We start from the raw sequence: 23,808 nt of genomic DNA on the forward strand, positions 1-23,808 counted from the left end.
TAGACCAACTGAGTACCGGGAAAAAGTTCTTAGCAAGCTTTCAGGTGCAGTCACCCTTCTCCAGGCAAAGGGAGTCTCTGCTGACCAGAGACTCCTCAAACTACCTTGCCTGAAGTTATGTCACTTACTCACTGCAGAGGTCCAAAGGGATCAGAGAAGGACTGAATTAAAACAGGCATCGTGGACTCATCCTTCATACCCATATTCCTGGTATTGTGCAGTTACATCCAGACCTCGGTTTTTTTTCCCCTGTGAAAAAGGTGCCTAGCCCTCATGGTTGCAAAGAAAATTTGAAATGTGACCTAAGTATAAGTAATGTACCAATATTTGCCTGACTCTGCAAACAGACTGAAACAGTAGCTCTAAAAAACCTTAATTGCCCCATTAATTTCTATGGCAGATAAACTACACAACTCACTGAACTGAGATACACTAGCATTTCTAGCACTGTCATTTTCAAGAGCCTAGGCATTGCTGCAAAAGTCTTGCTAAGCTAGAAAGCCCCAAATCCTCATTAACTGACTGCTGTGTAGTTTCCAAGTGTTACAAATGTATTCAGCAGAGTGTTTGCAGGAATCTGCATATTCAGCTAAGTAAACACCAAAATCCACCATTTAGGTTAAGAAAGGTATAATGGGAAAGTTTGTTAGAATGCCTTATTCTAAGGTTAATACAATTAATAAACTATTGGTAAACAAATAAAATTGTATATCAATAATAATTAGTGATTTCTGTGACCCTGTGCATTTATGTATTGCTACAATGCAACTGCATGCTTACACTGTTTTCTTAAACAAACAGAAACTTTAGGGACAATATAAAGTGGGGGTAACTTAATTAATGTGACAAAGAAGAACAGAAAGGAAAGCAGGAAAGGGAAAAGGCATGATAAGCTATTTTTGCCCAGCCTGTGGCAGGTAGCCCAGGCTGTGGTATGTGCCTGGGCACACAGCAGAGCTGGGGCAGTCTGGCTGTCAGATGCCATTTCCCAGCAGCACCAGTGGCAGCAGAGGCTCCTTCCAGCTGCACTGCCATCGACCCAGCCCTGCTGCCTGGGCACCCTGGCCTGTCCACCTCGCACTCGCTGCCAGGGGCAGGACCCATACAGACCGGGTGCTCAGCCAGACATCTGGGATGGGGCCACGGGTCAGCAAGGAGTGGTGTTTGGGTGCAAGATGGGCAAGTAGAGCCAGAGAAACCCCAGGATCTCAGGGCAGTGACAGTGTGTGGGGTCAGAACAAAGTCACAATTCACTCAGCGCATGTCCCTGCCTGCAAAACCGGGGCTCTGCCTTCCCCAGCCAGAGCACACATCTCTGTGGCTGGGAAGCTGCATCTGGGGCCAGGGCCAAGCCCAGAATCTTGGAGCAGTGAAAATGCGAGGCCTGGGCCAGAGCAGAGCCATGATCTGCTCTATGCATGTCCCTTCCCATGGGACCCACACGCATCACAGGGCACCCTATTCACGCAGCAGATAGTGGCTCTGGCCCAGGCCCAAGCTCTGTGCTGTCACTGCCTGTAACTCCATCCTCTGATCCCAGCCTCACCCATCCCTCCTGCCCCAGCACACCACTCCCAAGCCTCCTACAGCCCCATTCCACATAGGGAGTTTTGGTGAGTTATTGTGTGGTGGGGTGGGATTGCTGACCTAGCCTGCAACACCTCAACAAAACTCTCTATATGGCCCATAGGCCCAAATAACTGCCTGACCCTGATGTCAGGGATAAGAAATTCTCCTGGATCCTGGATTCATAATGACATCAGTTTAGCTAACTGATATCTTATAGAACCACTGAAAACTTAATTCAATCTAGGTCCCAGTGTCTGAATAAAACCAATGAGGATCTCAGATTGGCTTAATCTACTCCGATAGATAATGGAGAACTGCTTTGTGATCCTAAATTAGAGAGGTTCATAATTTTGGAGAAAGAAGTCTTATGTTGCACCTGTACTATTTCGGTAACAATCCTGATATCTGTTTGTATATGGCCAAGTTTTCATTCACTGCTCTTGAGTTGTTATACCAGGTGCGGGCAATTATTTTGGGCAGAGGGCCGCTTACTGAGTTTTGGCAAGCCATCGAGGGCCGAATGACAGGCAGCCCAGGGCAGATAAATATTAATTTTCTAAAATTTTTAGGGTCCCCACAGGCCAGCTAGAATGGCCTGGCGGGCTGCATCCAGCCCCTGGGCCACAGTTTGCCCACCGCTGTGTTATACTCTACTCATGCCTGTAGCACACAAGAGCTCTATTCCATTGTTCTAGCACAACTTTCTAGACAGCTGATTAAAAAAAGGGGAAATCCAGGGGAATATTAAAAAATACCTTGCTTTGTTAGAAGGTCTGATTAAATATTCTTCCACATTGAACCCTGAGAGGTTGTACAGGAGATGTCCTTGCATATTCTTCAAGTAGGGAACTGAGATATTAATAATTGGGCACTTCTAAAAAATAAAAATAGCACACAAATTACTAAGGTTCCTTCAAAAACCTCAACCACTATATGTTCAGCCTCAAACTTTACTGTACTACATTTTAGCTGTAATTGTATTTTACAGCTTTTATAACTTTTTGATAAATTATGTATGGTTTTATGTTTATATGGCATTTAAAATAATTACATCACCTATATATATGGTACAATATTTTCAATCACCTTTGTTTTAGAAACATCAAAAACTTTATGAATGCAAGCTTGGAAGGTCTGCAGCCATGAAAAGCACACTGAGACTTTTACAGTCACTAACATTCATCTGTTGAACATGAAAATAAATACATAAAAATGCACTGGATGGATTATGAAAGAGAGGCAGAATTCAAAGTCATCCAAAATATTCTTAATATTGTCCAATGGACTGAAGATGGGAACATACAAAGATGATTCATAGACATTCAGTCACTTCCAAAAGTAAGCAGATTACAACATCAAGTGATGAGGTATTTTGTACAGTGGAAATGAGCGGTGAGAAGTGTTGGATGTACCCAGAACCCAGATAAGCTAAAATTTGCCGTTTCAGAGATTCTTCTTCCTCTGCATAGATACAGACTGCCTCCACTGTCCACCTGCGAGTGGCTTCTCCTTTCTTCCACCTTCTTGCCCTTCTCTCAGAATCAATGTTCTATCCAGAGTTCTCAGCCCATCCTCCTCCCCATCCTCAGGTAGGGTGCTCTGCACCCCATTTCAGCAGTTTGTTTCAGCAGTCCCTTCTGTGGCTCATCTCCCTCAGCATGGCCCAACCATTTTCTCTTGGAGCTAAGGAATAGGGGGATGTTTAGGAAATCCATACCTGTAACAGGGAACCCTGGCCCTGTTACCAGAAGACAGGTCGGCCCCTTTAAAACCAGAACTTTCTGGGCACAGCAAGCTGGTAAGGTAGGGGTTAAAAGCTGAGCCAGTGGAGTTTTGGGGCCGCTGCCCAGCTTTGAACTTGCAACCACATAGCTGTGGGGCCGGTGGATGGGCCTCTGGGCCAGGGAGACTGGGCTCCAGACCGGAGCAAAAAGGGAGAGCCACGAGCCCCAGGATTAAAGAGCTAGAGCCTTGGAGTCAAACCCTATCTGGTGGGTTCAGACAGGGAGGCCTCACTAGAGAGAGACTGGGGTCAAGGCCAAGGGTGGCGGAAGACCCCAATACACAAAAACAATAGGCAGTCTCCTGCTTATATTTCTATCAAGATGTGGCAGGCGAGTAGACAGTGGGACACAAGAAACCTTAAGGGGACTCCAAGGGTGCCCCACATAAGGCGCGGATAACACAAAAGATGGTGCTGGGGAGGGAGACCTTTTACAATACCCAACCTGGAGCACTGCCTAGCTGTGCAGAAGCATCCCTTCCAGCTATGACTGCTACAGCTTCAGGAAAGCTCCCTTGGCCACCTCCGTAAGTGCTGATCTGAACATTTTCTGTTGTGCTTCCCAGATACGGTCTCCACTATAACCTTGCTATCTGGATCTTTGCTCTCATCAGCCATCATGTTTACCACTACATCCCATTACTCCATAATCTCCCTAACCCCTCTCCCTGGCTCACTGCCTTGCAGTCTCTCTGGCCGCCCAGTAAGAGCAGTGTAACACCAGTCCTGGATCTCCTCAGGCCTTGCTAGCCTGCAGCCAAGGGACTTGGGTCCCTAGCCTCCTCCTTACCTATCACTACAGCGGCCAGAACTGTAATCAGTGTCCAACCTGTAAAATGAATGAATATTCAGTGCTACATCTAAGTAAGTAATAGAGAAAGTATAACCAGTGAATACTGAATGCTGCTAAGGCAGGTTTGAACCCTAACCGATCAAAACTACTAAGTCTTCGTTTGTCAGGGTTCATACAGTAATATTTTAAACAGAATTATATTTGAAAGGCCTGAAATCTCTTTTTGGGAACATACATTCTGTCAAAATTTTAAAGATATTTGTTTCATACAGGCCTCCTCTACACCTTACAGGTATTGAACAATTGACTGGTTAATTGTCCAATTACTTGAGACCAGCTACATGTGCAAAGTAGCTGTTACACAATAAAAAGCTTCAATCAGATATAAAGTTAGATTTCTGAAAGGAGTATTAACTTTATAGCTGGTTGCTATCAACCTTTAATTTATATGTGTATCGGGTTTTCCTTGAAGCTGGGAGCCCCGGAATCTGACAAGGGTCCCAGCCAGGGCTGCAAGTCCTGCAACTGCTGGGGACCCTCAGCCCCAGCAGCTGTGGACTCTGGGTCCCAGCTGCATCCAGCAGCCACTAGGACCACCAGTCCTGTAGCTGTAGATGTTGGGTCCCTACAGTATGCCTTCCCCAGGCAAGAGGATTGCTGCTGAGGTAATCCTCCAGCCACAGGGGTTTTCCACACCCCCAGGGCACAGGGATCACCTGAACCTCCAGCCCCAGGGAATTCATATAGCCCCAGGGAAGGGGGATGGTCCTTGCAGCAATCTTCTAGCTGTGGAGGTTTCCCACATCCCTGGGACACAGTGATTACCCTGTAGGAATTCTCTGGCCCTGGGCGGTTTCACGCACCCCTGGGGTGGAGACTGCCCCAGCGGTGATCCTCAGGCCCCAGGTGTTTCACAAGCATAGTAGGAGGCATAATGTGTGAATCACACATTAGATCCCATCGTGCCTTTACCTGCACATAGAGGGGGCTGCAGCATACATTTTACAATGAGCCATTCTTGGAAGATGTAGTTGTTTCACAAGCTCAACATAGCAGACTGCAAGCAGTTTGGCTAAGTGCAATCTAAAAATTGTTTTACAACTCATTTCCCTACAAACTCCAGAACATGGAGTCAAAGCAGTACAAGAGACAGAATGAAATCTCCAGTCATAATGAGGCCAATCCACTGAGTTCCTATTTTTTTTTTTGCTTATTTTATAGGAATGGAAGAAATATACCTGTTGATCTGACACACACCCACAAGAATCCAAAATTTTTTGTGGTGAACTAGGCTCAGTCTGCCAACACAAATCATTTTTTCTAAGGGAGCAAACGTAACAAGAGAAAAAAATCATTAAAAGAAAAAAACAAATATTTTATTTAACAGTACATGTCTACAGTATAGCAAACTATGACTCTATATTGACAACCTTCACATTCTATTCTATAACAGTATCTTCTCTTTAGTAAATTGTGGGCGACTGTCAAAATGGCTTCCAATTTATCACTAAAAATATGTATGCATGCAAATCAACCAATTAGTTGCTGACCTGGTGTTTGCATTCACAAGACAAATAAACATGTGACCACAACCACAAATAATCTAAATTTGAAAATCCAGGCTTCTATATAATGAATACTGATTCAACAGAATAAGTCTTGCAACTGCTGACTGTGCCACCACTGATTTCATTCAAACTGACTAAAGGACTAATCAAAATTCCTCCAGAATTAATAGAAAGTCTATCACTTACATGGCTTGAGATTTCCTCTAAAAGGAAGCTCTATGATATATTTCAGCTATAAGCAAGCCCAATCAATAGAGCATTTTTTAAAACTCATGCTATAATGGTCAAGCAAAGCATAGGAAAATAAAACACAGAAATAGAAATTATTTACAAAATCTCATATTACCTCTTATTTACTTTTGGAGGCATAGATATTCTTTTAAACTTCTTTTTTGTAAAGGAAGTGAAGATTGTTCCTCTTCAAGCAAATAATAGTGAACAGTGGTTTGTTTAATGACTTATTATTATATTAAAAACCTTACAAAGCATGACATTTAAATAGCTGTTCCAAAAAATGCATGCACTATAACAATAGCTGTAATCATTAAATCAGTCATGTAGTTCATTAATAAAGATGTATTGTTTCACTTACATATCTTGTCTTGAGTACACACATGGATGTTGCCAGTCTGCAAAATATCTCAATAGGACATGAGAGAGATTTTGTAGGTCATCACTGTCAGTGCTGCTCAGAGACAAGGGAGTAATCAGTAAGGTCATCAGTACAAAGAAAACCTGTGTTTGCACTCAGACCCTTACCAAGCTAGAAATCAAGGAAGCATAAATGAGCAATACGCCCTAATACTATATTCACAGATAAAAGGCTTTACCAGGACAGAAAATAGATAACAACCCATTTTATCAAGTAAAATTAGAAGGACACCAGTTTTAACAATTAAATATTAAAATATTTAAATATGTACGAATTTCTAAGATCACTACGTGAACATTATCTGTGCCTCAAAGCCAATTCTTTCTTCTAGATACTGGCATCAATCCCCACAAGCTGCCACACAAGAGGAAGATATACTCCTAGTATTTCAGTTATAAATTCAAAGGCATGGGCTCTTTCTTTATGATGATAGAATCTGCATCTACTCTTTTGATCTATATCAGGCAAAGGAATATCTCTGCCCAGAATACTAACAGATTATGCATAACACAGCATTTGTATTTGGTAGACTGGGACCACAGAACCTGTAAATAAAGCCAATCTACAGACATTGTAAACTCCAAAAAAACTACCTGTACACACTGAGGTTAAAAGCAGCAAGGACTACAGGTTTTTTAAGTGCTGGGCTATATTTGCAAACCTTGGAATTTTTGTGATTATGCCTCCATATTGTTCCAAAATCTATCTAAATAACAGAAATACATGATGATAACATGATGTATTTGTTACTTAGATACACTATGCTCTTCAAATTCTCCAGAGCCATAAAATGAATGCTTACAATAAATGTTCACGTCTGGTGGGGTGGGAAGTCCTGAAGATTTTTTTTCTTAATAAAATCTGGTTGCTGTGTAATAGTATTTTTGATTATGCTGCTTTTAAAAAGTTTATTTTAAAAAATGACAGCTCTTTAAAGAACAATAACACTGTCCACACTTTTTGATGATAAATGAGCTCTTTACCTAAAGAAGGATTCTGCATTGTCATAAAGTCCAGGGGTCAACTTGAGCGAAGGATAATCAATAGCCAATGGCTTCACAGTAAACAAGGCCATTGCCATGGTAACAAACAGGACAGGCAGTAAAACATTTGACAGCGTTCCTCTCCAGTTTCGTCTGGTGTGGTGAAACCTCTTCAACAGAAGGGCAGCAATCTGTGTGAGAGCGAGGCTGGCTCCATGCACAGTCTGAGCATCCATGAGAGAGCTATCTGCCATGAGACAAACACATCTCTTCACAAATGAGAACCCTTTTTCTGGGAAACAACAGGATCTTTGTACCTTGCTATATTCTCAGAGAACAAAATGAGCCCTTTTACAGAAAAGGGGGAAAAGAAATCCATGCCCCAGAAGAACAATTCACCTTCCAGAGTGAACAGTTAGTCCCTAAGAACATGAAGAATAAAATAATGTTCAGAATATCAATTTATAATAACAAGTAAATGTTAATAATAACATAATAAGACAAATCATGCCATCTTTACTGAGGCCAAAATTGCTACTGAAGTACATGGTTAAAGTTAATGTGAGCTTTAACTGAATAAAAGACCATGGTAAAGTCAGATGAAACTGGAACAGTAAAGATCATTACCTCACTAGCACCTGCGTACCAGCTTTGGTATACAATACTTTTTTAAAAAACTGTAAAATATTGTGTCTTAAACCATGATATGTAGCTGCTGGCTTGAGCAGTCTAGTGTGGAATCACACTGCCACAAGGAAAAAAACAAGCCATCTCAGGAAAACACAAGCTGACGCTTATGGCTCAAAGGGAACACTACAAGTGGCATCATTCCAGCATCATAGAAGTAGAAAGGACCACCTAGATCTTTGGGTCTAGTGCACACTAGGCTCCACCTATGCCCAATGGAGAACTGAACACAATTCTGTCAGGCCCTTGCTCAAGTCATGAAAAAAGACAGCCGCTTTTATAACTACAGGTGATGAAGCAGGGCACCAGCCCCGGGTATTAACTTAGAAGGCAACCGACCTCCCTGCCCCAGCCACCACCCAGGGCACAAAACTTCAGAGTTACCCATCTGAAGGAGACTTCTAGTACATGCTCATTAGCTTATATGGGTTTATGGGGCCTGATCTAACTTCCACTAAAATCAGTGGCATTTTTTCAATGAATAGGAGATAGAACAGGTGTCAAGAAAAGACATTCCAGGATCACAGTGCTAAGTCCCATAAAATCAATCAATTCATATTCCTGCCAATACAAGATTGAGTCCTCTAATGCATTTGCTAATGCTTTATCCAATCCAAGTTTTAAAATCCCAGCTCATGCAACTTCCTTCATTTCCCCAAGAGAGAGTTTCCACAGCCTATTACATCTCATAGGTCAGAGATTTCCTAGAGATTCCTTTTCTTAGTTTCGTCTCATTGCTTTTAGTTATACTCCTGTGAATCACCCTAATTACTTTGCCTCCATTCTTGACATTAACACCATTTAGATGTGTGTAAGATTATTGCTATGCCCCTCTTTAGTTGTTGCTTAGCCAAGCTGAATATACATTCAACTATTCCTTTTAGTTAAATTGTATTAGTCTCTGGGGTTGCTTTATAGCAGCTGTTGTTTGCAATGTAAAAGGACTGAAAGGCCCTGCTTGCACTGAGAGTCAATACAGCCTCAGAAGACCTGCCATATCTAATGGCCCCTTAAGATATACCCCTTTTATCTTGAACCCTATATATTGAGCTTTCCATAAACATTATTTCTGCAATAGCTTTTCACCACTGTTTGAATGGGAGCTTTCAATTAGCCTCCAATTAATTGTTCCGTGCCTTTCACAGTTTCTTCTGATGCACTAGCAGTTTATTCTTTAATTTTAAAAGGCACTTCCTCATATGAGGGCAAGGCCATATTTTACATAGAAAACCACATTAGCTAAAATAATTACAGCTGCAGGGAAGAAGAAGAAATACAAATCTCAGAGGAAGAGAGTTAGTTATAATGCAGATTAAAATACAGAAGTTAAGCGGGCAAAGAGAAAAGCAAAATCAAAAGACAAAATTTACCTAAAAGTTTGCATGTTGAAGAATACAAACCAAATTCTATGCTCAGGGACCATGTACTCCCAGTGAAAGTCAAATTGACTGGGCCATCACATGGAATTTGTCCTATGGGTTTCCTCTTTCCACTGCAATATTATCATCATATTCCACATAAAGTCTGATGAAGGTAAGTATCTGAAAATAAGACACTCCCCCATAAAGCATCTCAAGATGAGTCTACCAAAATTTAGATGCATCAAAATCATTCATTTTGAAAGTCTTGGGCCATATACAGACATTCAGTTTCTCTTGGGAGGAAAAACCAAGAGTGTACAGGTGTTCAGTATTTTTCTACCAGTGCAAAAATAGCCATTCCAGGAGAACCAACCCCCCCCCAGAACATGAAAAGTTAAATCACTCTTGGGAGAGTTTCTCCTAAAAAAGTACATGTCTGTACATGTTTCTTTCAGAGAGTTGCTACAGCACAGTTCTCCAGCATCCCCCTACCCCCTCTCTGAGAAACACTTGAACTGGACTCTGCTGCTCCCATTAAGCAGGGAGCAGAACACATTCCCATCACAAATCTCACATTGTGCTGCAGGGGGACACAGGCTAAACCTGAGCAGTCTAGGTTAATCAATCAGGTCTGCACAGTGCACTGCTACCATCTATCTCCAGGCTGCCTGAGGGAACCTGCAGAGTATATTGAAATGTGTGCACAGGGCCCCCTGACTGCAGCACCAGCACTGTAAGCTCTCTGCTTTTCAGGGGCTCAGCATCTGAATCTCTGGGAGGGACCTCTGGGTAAATTCCTCTACTTGGAAAACAAACTCAGGAGAATTCTCCAAGATTATTTGAACATGTATACACAGCCTGAATCAGTTCAAACAAAACAGCACGTTGCTGAATCAAAAGCACAAATAAATGGAGAAAAAAGCACAGTATGATATTTGAATCACTCACTGTTCTTGATGTGTAGCATATAATGGACAAATGCTAAAAACAAGCAAAGAATGGTTTAAAACCATTGGACTTTTGGATCGATAAGAGAAGCATTATGATTTCATAGAGGAAGGAGCTCACAATGAAAATAAAAGCTTGAGTTCACCAGCTCCACAGAAAAGAAAGAGGAGAAAAACGGGTTCAAATGAAGTATGGTAGCCTAGCAGAAAGAGGAAAAAGATGTAAACTGTGTCACACTGGACCACAGCAGCAGTCCCTGCTGTCTGATATCCTGACAGTTTCCCCAGTGGCAGCCAGTATCAGATGCTTCAGAGGAAAATGCAAGGAATCCCATAGTAGACAGTTGGGGGGAAAAAACCCACTCCTGAGGGAAGATTTCTCATAATCCATACACTTGAATGTTAATATAAATTCTGATAAATGTATTTTAATCCCTTTTTACATTTTTACTAAACTCCGCATTGTATATTCCATTAAAGTGTGAAACCCCTCTGTCCATTGGGCTAAGTTTTTGGCCTAAGCAATGTCCTGTGCAGTGAGTTCCAAAGTTCTGCTGCATGCTGTGTGAAAAGTACCTCATTACACCTTTCAGTTTTGATTGCCCACCTAGTTCCTACAGAAAATGTAGACAACAGAAACTCCCAATCTACCTTCTGTATAAACAGACCCAATCTTTTCAATCTTTCTCTACAAAAAAGTTTCATGGACCTAATATTCCTGCTGTTTTCTCTGAAATCTATTCCAATTCTACAACATCAATTCTAGACAAGAGATGAAGGCTACACAGTTCTCTAGAGGAGGGTATGCCTTTGATTTATATAATGGCACTATGCTTTATTGTACACAGTCCATCTGTATCATATCATTCTGTTTGACTGCAGCTGCATTGCGAGCAAAGGTCTACACCACTATGCCCTTTAACTGGATTACCAAGATATAAAATAACTTGGAAAAAAGAAAAACAAAGTCTGCACCCACTTGATATTCAACCAATAGTGCTTCTCCATCTGCACATTCAGCCTAATATACTTGCTTCTCCCTGGAATTTATGTGGTTATTTTTGCTTTGTAAATCTCTGAAGTAATTTCTCAGAAATCTTTGGTATGTATGTCAGGAGGTGTAAAGGAATCATGTAAATCAGGGAAACAGAATATTTTCATAGTTGGTAAAGTTCTTCATAAAGAAGAACAGAACAAGGCCAGCCAACTTCTAAGTTATAAAGTTAATTTTCATGCTAAAAGCTAATGGAAATCTTCACATGAATAATTTAGCTGATAAAATTAAAAATTGGACCCAATTGTTAGAAATTGTCTTGTTAACTTATGAGTGCAATTATAGGCAGGGAGTGCAATTATTTTCACAGTTAAATTGTACTTCCCAATTCATCCAGATTCTTCCTTTACATTTAGGAGCAGATTACTAGTAAATTCTAATTCATGCCACTATTAGCAAGTACTGGGAAATGAGAAGGAAAGCAACCAATCCATTTCATGAAGGGTCCTATGGACTTCTGAATATATAACCTGGTCAAAGGTTGTAGGTTCTAGCATTATGAACAGAGCCAAATGTTCTCAGACTGGATATATAACTGCCATATCAATATTTTTTTTCTTGAAAAATAGTTTTTCTTGTTTGAATTACTTTTGTCCATGTTAGAAAAGAAGGCTGTCAGAGTATCATAGGATGAATGAGATTAGAGGTCCATAGTTCTGTTTCTGACCCTTTAGGGCTTGGGGAAATAATTTAATTTACCCATGTACCTGTTTATCCACCTTAAAATGAACAAAGTATTTATGTGCCTCACAAGAGGTTTTAAGGAGTGGCCAATTTTCATGAAGTGCTTTGAATTGCAGCTACTTTAACAATGCAAAACATGTAAAAGAACCAACCATACTCTTTGAATCCATCTTCACAGGATGATTATGCCTTGTCCTTGCGGGGTAAGTAGGGGCAGAATATTGACTAACTAGTAGAGTGAGTTAAAAAACCTAAATTATCTTCTTGGAAAATTTCTCAAGAAAAATTACCTTCTGACAGAATTCCCATAAATACTATGCCCCACTCTCTACTTTGAGATATTTTACTTAAAAACACAATAGGCCTTGCTTTTAATCCCATGATCTAGCATTGTGCTGTCAGGACCTAGGCTCATCACAGCACTCCTAGAAGAAGATGAGCAGTATGAAGAGGGAAAGTGGGAAAGGCAAGAATTTCGGGGCATATTCTTTACTGAACTAACTGCATGGCTGGGATAGATTTAGACAAGTTTATGAGTGCAACACAATCTTCTTCAGGTCTAAGACACAGCTTGAAGAAGGAAAATCATCTGACCATAATTAAATGAAGAAAGGATGAGCATGGCAAGAAGTGCTAAAAAAAAATTAATTAAAAAAAATCAAATATTGTGAGGAACCCCCATATCTTATTCTCCCTGGGCGCATCTACACATGCAATTAATGTAGCTGAATAAGCCTTGGTGCATGTTGTGCTAGAGTTTATTACTTCTGGGCACACATTTACTTATGTACCTGGGATTGCAGCACATTGAGCCAGGCCAATGCAGCCCCAGCTGGCAGGAGACTTAGGGGGTCAAGCCTGCCACCCTAGAGCTGACTCCTCTCCAGCTCAACATGCCGCGGAGGGGGTAGCTAGGGCACAAGGGTGCTACAGTGCAAGGACAGATGACAGGCAGCCCCCACACTGTAGCACCCTCATGCTTTAGTCAGCCCCAGTCACTGTCTACACATACATTGAAAGTCAGTAAGTAACTCCACTGTAGGATAGTACTTGTGTTGGGCACTACTATCCAACAGCATAGTTAATTAGTTTATGGCAGCCTGGTAATGTTGCACATGTAGACAGTGATGCTTTACTGCGGAGCTAATAAGTCAACTCTGTACATCTGTATATGTGATTCTGTACATATACAGAATCACATATACAGATTCCCCTTCTCTGTACAGAAGTTGGAGCTCTGAAGTTTTACTGCATCCATGGCAAAAATGCACCCAAGTCACAGTGGACACCTATACATATGATGCACCTTTGCACCAACATCTGCTAATTAGCACACATCAAAGCCAGCTCAATCAATTGAGTTTGCTGCTAGCCTGCTGGAGCATGCTGTAGCAGCCTCCATGTCACATGTTTTCAATGTCCCCATATTTGAAAATGGAGGTGGGGGGACTTTAGCTAAAGCTTGTTGAATAAGCTTTAGTTAAAGCTCCCCTGCTGCCATTTTGAAGCAGAAGACACTGAATATGCATAACACTGTGGGTGCTTTAATTAGAGTGGTTCTCAGAGCCACTTGAATTAAAGTGCCCCTCCCCGCCTCCACTCCAGAGGATGTGTATAGGCATCCAGTGTTTAAATCCACATTTACTCTTTGGATCTAGGATTCATGTTCAGGTTTCTCTCATATGATAAATACTTTGCAGTTTCATATAAAATAAATCACAGAATCATAGAAAAGTAGGGTTGGAGGCTACCTCCAGAGGCCATCTAGTCCAACCCTCTTTGAGAGGCAGAATCATCCCTACCCAAACCATCCTATTCAAACCCAATGTCTTTCCTATTAGTAAAACTACACAGTCAACCCTGATGCAACCACAACACGTAACACCCTAACCTGCCAAAGGTACAGCAGGGGACAATGGCGGCCAATGTCTTGCTGCTATAATGGTATAGGTTGTAGCCATACGGTTTAAAGACGTAGGCAGTCAAGGTCCTTTGGGTAAATCTGATATCTTTCATTAGACAAACTCCAGTAGTATGAAAAATTCTTCTTAGCAACCTTTGGGGTATAAATATCCTTCCTAGAAAGAGTACACACCAACTGCAGATGCTTCCTCAGCCTGATGAAGGGTATTTGTACCTGAAAGCTTCCTAAGAAGAATTTTTCCTATTATTTGAGTTGGTCTAATAAAAGATATTAGATTTACCCAAAGAATTGCTTGCTGCTATAATGGTCTTTAAAATACACTTGACTGATTCAAGGCCATGCTCCACATCTGACCATGGGGTAAAATTCCTTTCTGACCTCAAATATATGAACCAGACTCACCCTGACTAGGGAGGAGGACCCTCTAGCCAGGAACCTCCAGGCTTAAGTCCCAGCTTGAGTTTATTTAAATGCTTATTTTAAATAAGTTAGTAAGTACTGGGAATAGAAAAACATATATAAGGCTGGAGTTTCATGCTCCATCCACGATTTGGCTTTTAAGTACTACATATTGCACTATGCAATCCTCAGGGAAATTTATAGTGCAACACACAATAGATACGTCAATTCATTATCAAATAAATTGGGTGCAGTCTTTGTTCTGTTTGGTGTAAAAAAACCCCAGTTGAACAATTTTCCAGTTGTCATGAAGCCAGTGTTTCAGATAAAATAGGGCTGATACAAATGCTTTAACCATCAATTGAAAAAGCATTGTTCGTCTTGTGCAAATGACAGAAACTGTAATAAGAGAATGTGATTATTGCTTAAAAGTGCAGAGAGCTAAGGACTCTGCTTCACTGTTTAGCTGTCCGTTTTATTAGAGCCCCATCCCATTTGCCTGTTCTATGTCCGTGTTGAGTCCTGTCTCTGGAGTCTGGGTACATACAACTGTTAGGTGTTGAGGCCCTGGCTTTGGCCCTGATTGGAGAGTGTTAGCTGCTGTTGTAATAAGGAATAGGACTTTAGCAGCTAGGAAATCCACCCCAGATGCTGGCAACACTGTTTTGACTGCCACTTGAAAGCTTTAACTGTTATCAAAATCTCTTTTTCCCCAATACCACCTGGAATGGCTTTGGCAAAGTACAAACACAAGAATTTACTTAAATACCTGGAATTAACTATTTACAAGCAAAAGAAAAAAGGAAAATATGGCCAGTGGTGTCCTTCAGGGGTCCGTGCTTACTCCAGTGCTTTTCAGCATTTTTATCAATGATTTGGGTGTGAGGATGAAGAGGTCACTGGCCAAGTTCACAGACAACATGAAGTTCTAGAAGAGTGTGATCACACTTAAAGATAGGCTGCAGATACAGGTGAACATAGACAGGCCAGCAAGTTGGGTGGATCAGAACCAGATGAAGTTCAACATTGAGAAGTGTAAAGTGCTCCATCTGAGGACGAACAATCCCCAAAATACTTAGAGGCTTGGTGGCACCAAACTAACTAGCACCATGACTGAAAGGGACCTAGAGGTAATAACAGACCATAGTATGAACATGAGCCAGCAGTGCAATGCTGTAGCCAGCAGGGAAAACAATACTCTGGCATGTATCAACCGATGCATCTCAAGCAAAATCAAGGAAGTGATTCTTCCACTTTACTCAGCATTGGTGAGACTGCAGCTGGAGTACTACATGCAGTTCTGGGTGCTGCACTTCAACAAGGATGTGGAAAAGCTTGAGAAAGTCCCGAGAAGAGCTACCTGTATGATCAGAGACTTGCAAGGCAAGCCATACAAGGAAAGGCTGAGGGACTTGGGTCTCTTCAGCCTAAAAAAAAGAAGGCTGAGAGGGGACTTGGTAGCCACTTACTGCTATATCAGGAGAATATATCAAGGGCTTGGCAAACAACTGTTCACCAGGGCATCCTCGGGGGAAACCAGGAGTAATGGCCACAAACTCCTGGAAGACCATTTTAGGCTTAACACCAGGAAAAACTTCTTCACAGCTGCTAGGGTGTCTAGACTATGGAATAAACTCCCTCCAGAGGTGGTGCAATCACCTACCCTGGCAATCTTCAAGAGGAGACTGGATGGTCACCTCACTGTTGAAGTTGTCTTTCCTGCTTAGTGCAGGGGGCTGTACCCGATGATCTTATGAGGTCCCTTCCAGCCCCTAACAATCTATGAATCAGGGAATTTAGTGCACTGGATGGGATATATTACATTTCTGGAGGTACAGGTGTAAGATCCAGGAATGGTGGTGGTTCTGTTATGGAGTGTAGTTATTGTGGGAGTGGTGGAAATGTGTTGGTATGTTTTACAATTTTTGTCCTGGAATGGTCCAGGTCCATTTGGTGTGCTTAGGCCCACCGGAAGTTTACTTCTGGTGATGAGGTTGGTGAGATTTGGTGCTGTTTAAAGGCTAGGATGGGTGGTTCTGGAAAGATCTCTTTTAGAATTGGGTCTTCTTCTAGTATGGGTTACAATTGTTTGAGGATTTTCCATATGGGTTCCAGGGAAGGATAGTATGTCATAACCAATGGTGTGTGATTTGTGGGGATTTTCTTTTTGTACTGCAGCAATTCTCCACGTGATATCTAGGTGGTTCTTTCAAAACTATGATCTATCTCTCTGCAGGAGTGTCCTTGTTGGGTGAAAGGCCTTTTGAGATTTGCAAGGTGATAATCACATGTATACTCCTCAGTGCAAATTCAGTAGTATCAGAGGATTTTGGCTGTATATTAGTTTTCTAGGTGTGTTTAGGGTGATTGTTAGTTCTCTGTAGATATGCATGTTGGTCCATGGGTTCCTTGTACATGGTGGTTTGCATTTTATCATTCTGGATATTAATCATAGTATCTAAAAAGGAAATATTTGTGCTGGAGTATGATGGAGAGGTAATGGCTATTGAATCTGTGATGGAAATCAATCAGAGAATGCAGGTTTATGGTCCAAATGATACAGACGTCATATATATATATCTTAGGTTTAGTATGGGTTTGATGGTGTAGTTCTTGAGGAATTCTTCTTCCAGGTGAGCCATAAAAAGTTTGGCATATTGTGGAGCCATTTTGTTGCTCATAACTGTGCCCATGGTCAGGAGGAAGTGTTGGTTATTGAAACTGAAGTTGTGTGTGAGGATGAAGTGTATAGGTTCAGTAATATCTTTAGGTCTGTATTCTGAGTTGTAATCTTGCATTGGTAGATACATAAGGCAGGCTTTTTGCAGGAACACACATATACACACACAGAAATCTTCTGAAAAATGTATTTGATGAAAAATCCTTTTTCATCTAGCATCCTGATAACTTATAAATAGTGGATTAAACAAGTAGCTACATTGATTTTAATGAACTAAACCAACTGCTCTATTATTTTCTAAGGCTCTCTGATGAGTGTGATAACCTAGATCAACAGGGAGACAAACAGAGGGACAGACAGACAGAATAATGTTCTCCATGAGTAAAATTCCCACCTACACTGAAGTCCAGAACAAACATTATGCACCATACAGTGCCATTCAGCTCTTAATTGGAAGGCTGACCTGGCAATTTTATTGCATACAGACCTTGTCAGGTGTAAGCTGTCAATATGGTAATAGAATTTACACAAACTAACTGGATGGACTCTAACATGGCAAACCCAAATCCTAGTTACTTGGTGCACTGTCTTTCAGACAAAGAGACGGTGGACAAAGCATGCTCAGCCAGTTAAACCAGATTCTTCTCCTGAAAACAGCTTTATAGTCCAGGATTCTTCATCTCCAGCATACTGTCTAGAAAACAGACTGAGTGTCACGTCCTCTTCTAGTGACTAAAGTCAGGAGATGAACAATTGCTTCCTTCTCAAGCGGTATAGAGCTGAATGGACTGTCAGAGTCAGACCTGTTTCCTAGCTCAGAACCTCAGCAATGAGGCAAAATAACTCCCACTTCCACACGTATACCTGTTACATATCCTGTACATACTGCCTACGACAATTTGTTCAAACCAGAAACTATGAGGTTACTGTTTATATTTTGTGCTAGACTGAAGGTTTTTAGGTTTTGAGAATTGGTAGGATGTATTCTGACTGAATATTTACTGTCACTAAGCCAAGTTTGTGTGTGTTTAGAGAATCATTTTTGTGAGGCATTTAGGCAGTATGGCAGTGCAACAGAAATGCCTATAAATAAATAAAGGGAGCTATATAAAATATTAGTACACAACAGTTTCTCTCTCTCCAAACAAGTACCAGCTTTTATTCAGGAAAACATACAGCCAAGCCTGAACTTTAAACTAAAGCCAAAATTGACGTACCTCAACTGGCACTCATACATAACAACTATTTGTTTAGGAAAATCACCCAAGGGTTTCAAAACTACATCTGATCACTTAACCATGAGTAAACTAAAAATGACTCTGTGGCATTTTCTAGAAAACATGTTGTAGCTTACCTGGAAGCATGTGCAATTTCAATTGAGAAGGACTTTTTGAGAAAGCTTTAGGTAAATGCAAATCTACTTTAGAGCAGTATTCCCATCAACCTCACATACAGCATAGCTAGGATTCTGTATTCTGTACTGGGATGCAAGGTTCTCTGAGTACATGCAATATCTTTTATTAGACCAACTAAATAGTTAGAGAAAAGTTCTTTGCAAGCTTTTGGGCACAAAGCTTGCAAAGAACTTTTTTTCCAACTATTTAGTTTGACTAATAAAAGATATTACATCTACTCAAAAAACCTTGCCAGCCTGTGTCATTAGACCAACATGGCTACAACCAACAACCTTGCATGGTATATTGGTATGGCATTTATAGATTAGTGACAACATACACCAATATATTCACGCTCTTTTGCCAAGCATTTTAAAATACCTTTTCAGACATGTAAGTTCTTTTAATGAGTTTTTTCCTACCTGAAAAATGAAAACCTGATTTGCTTTAACATTAAATATGCCTGAATAAGGAATCTTGACTTTTGGGGGCTACCTTACAAACAGTGATATAAGATACATAAGATTTAAATTGGGTTATATACATCTCTATCACATACATTTGTAATATAACTGCATTTGCATTGGAACTGCAAACTAACGCAAAACACCAAAATTAAACTTTGCCAAGGGAACTTTTATTTTGCCCACTTCATGCAAACTTCAGCTGCATGATTCTTCTCCTCCCCAACTCTGGACACCTGCCTCATTAAGTCCGCAGGCTGGAAAAAACACTCAGCAAATGAGTCAGCCATTCAACATTCGTTCTTACATTCCTCATCACTGTAGTTGACCCCATGCTCTAGTTACACCAACCAAATTTGGCATGTAACAATCTTTAGAGAAATATTTCTTGCAGGCTGTTGAACTCCATTTGTCACTGTCGTATTCAGATGCCTCACAGCCATTAGTTTTTAGCACATGAATACTTATTTGTATTGCGGTATCCTTGAGATCAGTGATATTATTATCCCTATTTTACATGGGGAACTTATCCACAGGATGTTAATACCAAAAAGTCTCAAATGAAATCTTATTTTCTAAAATGGAAAGATTTTCCCCTTAGATTTACTCAGACTATATTATATAAAATGTACTTTGTGACCTACAGCTACTATTTGTTCCTACCAGAAGTGATTTTTTTTCATTTATTCATTCTTATGTCAATTAAAAAGCAACTGTTAGAGAGCCTGAGTGACACAGAAATGTCATGTGAACTGCCATCTGCACAAGTTTCCTTCCACAAAGGTGCATTTAAATTTAGTTTGTAAATTACAGTAACTTATGAGTTTTGTGACTGGCAATTTACATGATGAGTAAACACATACCCTTTGATGTTAATGTTTTATAATGCTCATATAAAATACTGTAAACCCTTTACCAAGAGCTTCCTCGATTTCCAAACATCATTCTATTTCACAGTACATTAGGCTTTATTACACTTTTTTCTTTCTCTTCACCATATTTTCATTCCCTTTATTGTAGTAAACTAAATTTAGAATATGGAACAATCATTCCTTTAAACTGATGGATCTCTCTCATAAAGACTCAGACTAGCCATGTCAATCTCTAAGTCCTATACAGCAGTATGGTACATTTACTCATTGTTGCTCAAGGGAAGATAGGGTATTATTTAACTCAAGAAGAATGTTAAAGATCATAATAATATAAGCAAAACTAAAACATCAATGAAGCAAAATGCCTTGGGAAGAAAACTGGTCATTTGGCCCTTAAGAATAAGCTTATTGCCCAAAACATTTTTTTTAAATAAAGACATATATGGGCCTTTGTTTCACTGAACTAGCTTCCAAGAACTAACTGAAAAATGAAAAAAGGAAGGGGGAGCTACAGTTCATCCCAAACACGAAAAGTTTAAGCACTGTTTTTGGGAAAGCCAGAGTAAGGCTCCTAAGATTTCTTAAGGAGGAATTCCAAGGGATTAAGGATGTTATTGGAGTCACACCCCTTCTCCCCCCACTCCATCCACACACAATTTATCCCTGCCTTCTATCATCTGTCTCTCTAGCCTCTCTTTTTTGATCATAAACATATAGTCAGAAATATTTATAGTGGTAGATTTGTACATATTTATAGTGGTAGATGTAGAGATAAAAGTAGCAGGAACATGACAGAACCTGGTCATTTTAAGGCACACCTGGATGACTGACACTAATCAATCACTCCAGATGGCATTTTGCTGAAACTCTGCCATGCTGTGGCACACTCCTCTAACCATTACATAGCCATACTTCGCTTATTTAGTGCATTAATTCTTATGAAAATCAGTAATGAACCAACATGAACTGAGATGATATTGAAGATGGTGGCAGTTCAGTAGACTAGAGAGTGGCAGCTCTGCCACCTCTTGTCCTTGATGTACTTCATCCAAAGGGATAATATACAAGTACTATGATGTCACCTGCATGTATACAACACTGCTGCCTAGTGGCTGCGTAACAGTTTGGAGAGTACAGGTAGCAGAAGAAGTGAATGTTACTTCTTATATCATTATAATGCATAGAAGGCAATGGACAAAAAGAACATGTGGACACTGGACAGACTGAAAGAAGGGAGGCCCATAAAAGGCTTGCGGTAGGTAGGGAGATAAGAAACACTGATGGGAGATGAAAGGCATCACCAGTATGAGAGGAGAAAGTGTGCTACAATAGCAAGGGAAGAGTCCCTGAAAAGGATGCATGCCTGTGTAGTGACCCAATCCCTTGGGTTCAAGGTATCTAGGAAGGCAGATCCTTGTAATTCTCTTCTATTGTGGCTGTAATTTGGGGATAAATGACATTTTCATGTGTGGCACCATGGCCATCTCCAGTGCTTTGTTCCCCAACCCCACGAATGACCATGGTCTGGTGTCACTCCTGACATAGGCAGCATGAAAAATTTCCAACTCTTTGACTGCAAACATGTACAATAATCCAGATGCTAGGCAGGTGACAAAGTAGGGTAGTATGTTTATCAGATTCCATATAATGCCAATGTAAAGCCTTACTTAGAAATAGGATCTGAGGGCTTGAAGTTGTTGTGCCTAACAGCAACCTGAGATGTGAAGGAGCAAAATGGACTACTGTATTTACTCAAATATAAGACAAACCTAATTATAAGATGACACCCCACCTTAATTAGATTCGATATATGGAAAATGTATACATTTTATATAATTTTCCAGGTATAGAATCTAATTCTTGGAGGTGTCTTGAATCCATCCCCCTCCTACACCAGAGAAAATAAATCTTGGGGTCAGGTAGTCCCTTTTCCCTCTGCCCCCTCCCCCCCTTCCCCTGAAGCCCCTTCCCCTGTCCTTACTGTCAGACCCTGATCTCCCTGAGCACATAGAAGTGAGGAGCACATCTGAAAAAACTACCCTTGATATAAACATAGCTGTAGCAATTTGCATATGATACACATAGACTTAGTTCATCCAGAATTGTTTTAACAGAGATACTCCATAAACATACTTTTAAGTCACACTTGCTCTCACACACATATGTACATATATATACATATACATAGAGAGAGAGAACAAACTGTGCATGGTATTAGTCCAAAAACAAAATGCTGAATATTTACCACATAGTTCATTAGGCTGGACCTCCAGCAGAGTCAACAGCATTCATTTCAAGCCATGATGATCTTATAGCCACACCAAACATATGCAACAGGTTGAAAGAGGGGCCAGAGGGATTCTAGATGAACTGTTTGGCACCCCATGTTTGCCACCCATTTAAGGCTGGTAAAGAAATGGGAATTATTAGAAACTGGAAAGAAAGGCATACCTCAGCAGTGGGAGTGAAGAGAAAGTTGAAAAGTATGTAGTGTACTCTTGAAAAAGAGTTGGTGCTGAGGGGGATGCATGTAATGGGCAGTACAACTAATACTATCTTCTTCAGATGGGTTGCATTAACCTGTCCTTGTTGTAGATTCTTATCAGCCTGGTTGCCCAATATGGGCCATGTATGTTATAGTTATGCTCAGTGTTGGCTGCATTTAATCAACTTCATAGGTAGTTTCCATTACTAAGCACATGATGCTTTTAGCAGCAGTTCAAAGAATAACAATGTATTTAATGCAATTCTCTTGTATGCTAATTGAGGGAAAAACCCCTCATCTTGCAATTGAGTAAATACAGTAAATTATCCTCACAGGAAATGCCTAATCCTGACACCAATGTACTTTAAGTAAGAAAGCTCTATAACTGGTCTTGATCACAACTCCCTGCTGCACTACCCAAACCAATCCATTTCCATAGGCAAAAGTCCCAACACAGGTAGGCAAAAAAAGCTTCTCTCTTCAAATTCCACACACTGTAGGCCTGAAAATGCTCAAGGAACTTGAGACATGACCTGCCATCTGTACCTATTTACAGAATAGAGATCACTCTTGAAATGAATCTTTCATGAAAGAAAGGAGTGGTATGTTTAAAAACTACAATGTGTATGAAGATGACAGAGACCACAGACAGTCCTTCCACGGCTAGACTCTAGTACTTCTGATCATGTGTTCATAAGTATTGAGCCAGGCCTCCAAACTCACGGAAGTGTCTGTGAAATTTCAGGGTTTTTATACACACACTCCAACAGATCCCCACTGATCAGCATCCTCTCTCTAGTAGCACAATGGAAAGAGCAGGGCAGGAAAGCAGAGGTGCTTGTAGGTTCTAGCTCTTCAGCATGTGGCTGCACAGAGAAGCCAAGGGCAGAACTTGCATGGACTGCCTTGCCTGTGGCTTCTTTACATAGCCCAGGACAGGGGTTTGGTGGGGAAGAGGGCCTTCCATTGTCAGCCATCTATATGTACATGTCATTCCTCTGGAGGTTTAACCAGGGTGCTACACCCCCCATTTCTCAACAATTAATGAAAAAGCAAAATTAGTCACAATGCTAATCCCTGCTTTGCTCCATAAGCCACCTTCCCTAACCCGCAGACCTGTTGCCTCACCCCATCTCCATCCAGTTTTCCACTTGTGCCAGAATGTTTTAATCCATGCCAACAGGGCTTAATTTCTCTAGTATGCTTCTGCAGGGCAAAGAATGAAGACATTTACTAAAAATCATCTTCCATCTTCCTTTTAAACAGAACTTGACAGCAGAGTTCTACTTAAAACGTGAGGATAAAATATGGCCCAAAATATTAATTACTGCACTTGTCATCTGCATGGTCTATAATTCGAGCAAATGTATGACTTGTTAAACTGAATGCAGTGTCTTGACCTCTTTAAGCCTCATGGGGCATGCCCACACTTGCAAGCACATGTGCTTGCAGCAGCTCAAATAGAAGCGGTGCAAATTTGAGCCAGGGCTTTTTGCCTCAGAACACATG

The 23,808-nt window shown here is 40.7% G+C and overlaps 1 protein-coding gene across 1 annotated transcript in view; it reads right to left on the bottom strand.

Annotated features, from left to right (window-relative positions):
• The window catches only part of ABCA13 (ATP binding cassette subfamily A member 13), a 375,209-nt gene that overhangs the window by 167,323 nt on the left and 184,078 nt on the right, over positions 1-23,808 (bottom strand). Inside the window, exons 32-34 of the mRNA XM_019518403.1 lie at positions 7,349-7,595; positions 6,473-6,476; positions 2,325-2,443 (exon numbers count right to left, since the gene is read on the bottom strand). Of these exons, the coding sequence (XP_019373948.1) occupies positions 2,325-2,443; positions 6,473-6,476; positions 7,349-7,595 (370 nt within the window). The remainder of the gene's footprint in view (positions 1-2,324; positions 2,444-6,472; positions 6,477-7,348; positions 7,596-23,808) is intronic.

The sequence above is a fragment of the Gavialis gangeticus genome, unplaced genomic scaffold, assembly GCF_001723915.1.
Source record: "Gavialis gangeticus isolate Ggan-Ray unplaced genomic scaffold, GavGan_comp1, whole genome shotgun sequence".
In the NCBI taxonomy this organism is placed as follows: domain Eukaryota; kingdom Metazoa; phylum Chordata; order Crocodylia; family Gavialidae; genus Gavialis; species Gavialis gangeticus.